Source organism: Citrus sinensis, chromosome 3, assembly GCF_022201045.2.
Source record: "Citrus sinensis cultivar Valencia sweet orange chromosome 3, DVS_A1.0, whole genome shotgun sequence".
Lineage (NCBI taxonomy): Eukaryota > Viridiplantae > Streptophyta > Magnoliopsida > Sapindales > Rutaceae > Citrus > Citrus sinensis.
This window is the reverse complement of record NC_068558.1, coordinates 25,590,640-25,596,368: the sequence shown is the minus strand read 5'-3', so window position 1 is coordinate 25,596,368 and position 5,729 is coordinate 25,590,640. Positions and strand designations below refer to the sequence as shown.

General features: G+C 31.0%; 1 protein-coding gene across 2 annotated transcripts; it reads left to right on the top strand.

Annotated features, from left to right (window-relative positions):
• The first annotated feature begins 1,323 nt into the window (after positions 1–1,323).
• LOC102614053 (amino acid permease 8-like) lies at positions 1,324–5,729 on the top strand. Of its 2 annotated transcripts, XM_052436418.1 has the most exons (7): positions 1,324–1,481; positions 1,968–2,054; positions 2,137–2,201; positions 3,088–3,181; positions 3,493–3,850; positions 3,949–4,170; positions 5,133–5,729. In XM_052436418.1, exons 2-7 carry the CDS (start codon positions 2,035–2,037, stop codon positions 5,562–5,564), a joined length of 1,191 nt encoding a protein of 396 aa, XP_052292378.1. In that variant the 5' UTR covers positions 1,324–1,481; positions 1,968–2,034; the 3' UTR covers positions 5,565–5,729. The 2 variants fall into 2 exon arrangements, with proteins under 2 accessions (XP_052292378.1, XP_006478186.2); XM_006478123.3 differs by having other exon boundaries at positions 1,968–2,201; positions 5,133–5,726.

Here is a 5,729-nt window from a genome sequence, read left to right as displayed (position 1 = left end):
AATATATAATTACCTTACTCTTAACATATTATCATTGAAACTTTGGAAATGTGGGTAAGTATTTCAAAAGATAATTATTAAGTTATATTATTTATAACTTCAGTTGACTTAAAAATAATTTCTTACGATTCTTTAATTGTTTGATGATAACTAGCAATTAAGTCATCTAAAGAAATAGATTTTGAGTTGTTGCAAATTACAGATGAAATAAATTAGTAAGGCTCGTTTTACAATACCAATATTATCCCATGTTGCATAAATAAGAGAGCTCAAATTGATTTGTATCTAGAAATCAATTTTATAGTGGTAACAAGAAGAGTATGTCCTGAAAACCTTATAATTTGAGTATCTAACTAAAAAATGAGCTAAGCCCACACACATGTATGACGCCCGGTACGAGGGCCTCCCCTTCTTTAACAAACTAGAAAATAGAACCGCGCTTCACGTGGCTTTGAAAAAAGAATTTAGTATTATCATTTTTTTTTATTTTACACTTGATGAAAATGATAAAAAAAATATGAATTGATTATTTTTTAAGATGAGACAGCCTTATAAAAAAACAAAAAAAAATTATTAGTCAACAATACAAATAAAAAAGCAACGCAAGATAAAGAATAAAATGAGATAATATATTATAGAGTGATTTTATTCATTCTAATTGTGTGTGTACAAAACAAAAAGATGAGTTCTCCTTTTATAGTTACATAATCACTCCATAAAATTAATGAAAAATTATAGATCATAATTCATTGTGAGATAGTGGGAGTTATAGGGAAACTAAAGGTTGCTAATGAGAGATAGTGTGGAGACTAAGAGATACATGTTATGAACATTTACATTTATTTTAATAAATTCATAACACTCCCTCTTGCATGTTCATTACAAAGAATATGACTCATTAAAATCTTGTGTAATAACAATCAAATTAATTATGAGAAGTTGAAAAGCCAAATCTAAAAGAAAATTTATCTATTTATTAGATAATAGAGAATATACAAAGATGAGAAATGGTGATGGCACATTACCTCCTCAAGTCTCAGCTTTATATATATATAGATAAATATAGATATAGATAGCAATGTGTCAAAAAAAGATTTTGGAGGGCCAATTAATTGCCATTTATTAAAAAATCTACATCCATAATTTTTGTCCCTCTCTGACTGAATGTTTTTGCTATATATATCTTTTTTTTCTATTAGAAGCAAGCAAGGATAACATTAGCTAGGTGGTTTCACAGTCTCAAAACACGTGCATGACACGTGGGCCACATGAAATTTCTCACCATTGCATGCTTTCCTATTCGTAACTCTCCCTTTAAAGCTGCCTTTCCTTCTCACTCTAATTAAACGCTCCATTAAATCACTTTCTTCACCATTGTTGCTTCTTTTGATCTCTCTCTCTCTCAAAAATTATTATTATTGTTAATATTATTTTGCAAGTTACTGAAATGGATGCAAGAGATGATGGACGCATTAGGACAGGTTAGCTTTCATTTCAGTCTTAGTATCCATTATTTGTTTTCACTGTTTTTGTATGCTCATCACTACGAAACTGACGAAGCTTTGAAGCAGCAGGCATAATGCTAGCATGTCAATCTGGCATTTGCAGATAATGGAGAGAGAGAGATTCGTATACCTAATCCAATCATATTAAATAAATTGACTACCATATATATTACTTATTAAATATTCTCATCATTTTATAGCAATATTAAATAAGTTTGGGAGATTTTCAGTTTCTCCTTACTTACTTATCTATTTATTTATTTATTTTATTAATTATTAGTGTGAGGAAAATTTTAAAATTTTATGAAAATAATAAAAGAGTAAGTGATATATACTGAACCCGATAATTTTCCTGTAAAATTTCATATCATCGGGATACAAAACTCTTAGTAGTGTACTTAAATTTATAGTTTTCTTTTTCTGATATCTAATTAATTGTTTCATATTTTGATTCATCATCAGGAAGCATGTTGTCCGGAACAGCCCATGCATTTACTGCAATTGTTGGTTCTGGAATTTTGGCATTGCCATGGAGTGTCGCTCAACTGGGTTGGATTCTTGGACTAATGATTTTGGTTGCATTTGCTGCTATTACATATTACACAGCCATTCTTCTCTCTGATTGCTACAGAACTCCTGATCCAATCAATGGAAGCAGAAATTACACTTACATGGATGCTGTGAGAGCACTTTTAGGTATGGCTTTCTTTTTTTTTCCGAAAATGTTATATATGTGTGTGTGTGTGTACACATAGATAGGAGGTTTCCAATCCAGGACCCTAAATTGGAGTAACAATGAGGGAGAGTGGTATGTCCTCCCTTCCACCAGTCTTTTTAATTTGGTGATAAAGATATAAGGGAGAATAACATTTTCATATCTCCTAAGACTTATTTTTACTACTCTTGAGTTTCTGGTAAATTTTGAATATCCTTTTAATCTTTTTTTGTTAAAATAGTAATAAATATTCAAATAAAAATATAAGATTTTAACGAATAATTTTTTTTTTGATTTTTTTTCTTTTTAAAGGTACAAGGGTGGATGAAGTTTAAATTTTTTTTTATCCCAAACCTAAATTCAAACTCGAATGACCCAGTTAAATAAAATTATTTGAAAAACTCTCTATCAAAAACCACTCGATCGAGCTTAAGGTATTTTCATTGATAAATTAATTATTTAATTAATGCCTCTACAAATTAAAGCTAGTTAATTAATTTATTAAAAAAATCACATTTACTTTTGAATTTTGTTTTCTTTGTTTGATTAATATTTTTAAAATAAAGATGAAATGAGTTATTTAAATTTATTTATGGACCTAAACGGTGAAATTAAATTTTAAGAGGCACTGCAATAATAGGTGGGGCGTTAACCTCGAATGCAGCCTTGAGGAAGTTTGGACTTCGGAAGAAGGGAAAAAAAGTAATAATTAAAAAATGTGTCCCGCTGAGGGACCACGTCGAAAATATTTACCTAGATCTATTTTATGCTTTTTATTAAAGAAAATATTTATATTTTAATTACTCTTAAAATAGGGTGAAAATTGTCCTTCAAACTTTGTGTCACATTTAAATTACTCTCATGCAGGCCCAAAAAACGTGGTGGTTTGTGGAATAATGCAATACTCGTTATTGTGGGGTACAATGATTGGCTACACAATTACCACTGCCATAAGTGTAGCGTAAGCATATTCTACAAAATCTTTTTATTACTATGTCCTAATTTAGATTCAGTGATGAGCATTTTATGTGTATATATATATATATATAATAATCGATTTTAATTGGCAGTTACTGAATTTAATTATTTTGATAGACGAAATTATAAAAAGATAAGCATTTATTAGATTATATTGAATTCAAATTCTCCCTATCAACCACTATTTTTAATGAGTCCATTTTATCATCCCAAATGCTTTTTTTTTTCTCTTTACCATTACGCTTTTTTTTTTCTCTCTCTTTTTCACTCTGTTATTCTTCCTGAATTTAACAGGAATTTGAAGAGATCAACTTGTTACCATAAGAAGGGAGAAAATGCAAAATGCCATGTCTCAGGCAATTTTTATATGTTTACATATGGAGCCATTGAAATTATCCTTTCTCAATGTCCGAATTTAGAGAAAGCAACATTCCTTTCAATAATTGCTGCCGTTACATCACTTGTATATTCATCTATAGCACTTTGTCTATCAATTGCAAAAATTTTTTCTCATCGTAAGTTCAAAGGAAATCTCATGGTGCTGAAAGCGGGCGTCGATGTAGCTTCTTCGAAAAAGATTTGGCATGCCTTCCAAGCTCTTGGAAACATTGCTTTTGCTTATACTTACTCCATGATGCTGCTTGAAATTCAGGTTTTTTGACGAAACCAGAAATTTAGTTTTTCTTTTTCTAATTTTAGTAACAATTATTTATTTTTATATATTTTTTAAATTCGATGTTGATTTAAAAGGATACATTGAAATCACCTCCCCCAGAGAATAAAATGATGAAGAAAGTGAGCTTGTATGCTATTGGGGCGACAGCACTGTTTTATATTTCTCTGGGGTGTATGGGTTATGCCGCCTATGGAACTGAGGCCCCCGGAAATATTCTCACAGGATTTTACAATGTGTTGTGGCTTGTTGATATTGCCAATATTGCTGTGATTATACATTTAATTGGAGCTTATCAGGTAAGCTCTCTCAGCCTCATAACAGTTTGGCTTTGATATCATATAGAAGTTTAAGGGTCTAATTCAATCCAGAAGCTATCTTAGGAGTTGAGAGTTTTTCAAGTCTCATATACTTAATTAAGTTCAGTACTCAGTTAATATGGGATATCTTCTCTAACACAGTGCACTAGAGTCAGGTAATTACATTTATGTCGTATTATATCATTTTCTCATATATGTTTCTTAAAAAATAAATAAACCATCTGTTTGTAGGAAAGATACAAGCTTTTCTATAAGACTTATTACACGGGCAATGATTTCATTACTCCTACATGGCTAAATGTAAAGTACTATTGCAGATTATATATTTACATCCGTTCAAATGAAAAATTCAATTTAGAATGTGAACCTTTTGATCCGACAAATTAAGAAAGTGATATAATTTGGGTAAGTAGCTTAATAATTTCAGCATGGGAGCAATGAGGTAAAGACAGGATCAGGGGTCTTCGACCAAATTGGATATCATTTAAAAAAAAAAAATTCTTATAAACAAATAGGTTGTAAATGCAAAATGTTGTCATATCCTAATGATGATATGGTTAATTTCATTTGTGGAGTACATTGATAGGGAAAATATTATCTTTCATAGGCTTATATTTTTAGTTATTGGGCTACCATTATAAACTTGAACTCGCTCTTGGACTGAGTTAGGCCAGTGGACTTTTTATATCTAGTGAAACTCTTACAGGAGTAAATCCTCATTATTTTGCCACGTGAAAATGACAAAAAAAGAGCAGCTTGCGTGTAACGGGGTTAATAGGAAAAATTTTCCGAATTGGATGAGAATAGTTACTAGGCTAATAATATAAACTTGCATGAGTCTACTCTCAACAAGCTAGCTTTTGGTTTAGTTTGGGTTGAGATAGACCTGTGGAGTATTCCTATTTCTTTTCATTTATTTTTCCCCTTTTGAACTTTTACAGGTGTTTGCTCAACCAATTTTCGCTATGCATGAAAAATGGCTTGAGTCAAGGTGGCCAACATCATCGTTCAACAATATTTACACCATCAGATTCCCGCTCATAATAAAAAATTTCACCGTTCGATTTACCCTAGCAAGGCTCCTCCTACGCACAGCTTTTGTTATTTTCACAACTGGAGTTGCCATGATGTTCCCATTCTTCAATGCAATTCTTGGCCTTCTTGGCTCCATTTCTTTCTGGCCTTTAACAGTTCACTTGCCGTTGAGGATGTATATTGAGCAAGCAAAGATCAAGAGAGGAAGTTTGAAGTGGTTTATGCTTCAAATTTTGGGGCTGATTTGCTTGGTTGTAACACTTGTTTCTGCTATCGGTTCGATAGCAGATATTTCGGATCTTCTTAAGCATGCGAAGTTGTTGCATATTCAACTCTAAGAATCCTGGTCTATACACTGCCTTCTTTGGATTCTAATCATGCATGTCATTATCATACTTTAGGTTTAAACTTCTTTATAAATTTAAATATTTTATATTTGGAACATTGTTTATTTTTTTCTTGGATGTTTGATTATAAATGGTAAATTATTTATTTTTATAGAC

What these genes read in the sequence shown, in the direction of transcription:
- LOC102614053 (XM_006478123.3), top strand. Translation starts at nt 1,448, where the DNA reads ATGGATGCAAGAGATGATGGACGCATTAGGACAG. An exon ending in TGCTGTGAGAGCACTTTTAG is followed by an intron (nt 2,202 to 3,087) that starts GTATGGCTTTCT and finishes ACTCTCATGCAG; the next exon opens with GCCCAAAAAACGTGGTGGTT. An exon ending in TGATGCTGCTTGAAATTCAG is followed by an intron (nt 3,851 to 3,948) that starts GTTTTTTGACGA and finishes TTGATTTAAAAG; the next exon opens with GATACATTGAAATCACCTCC.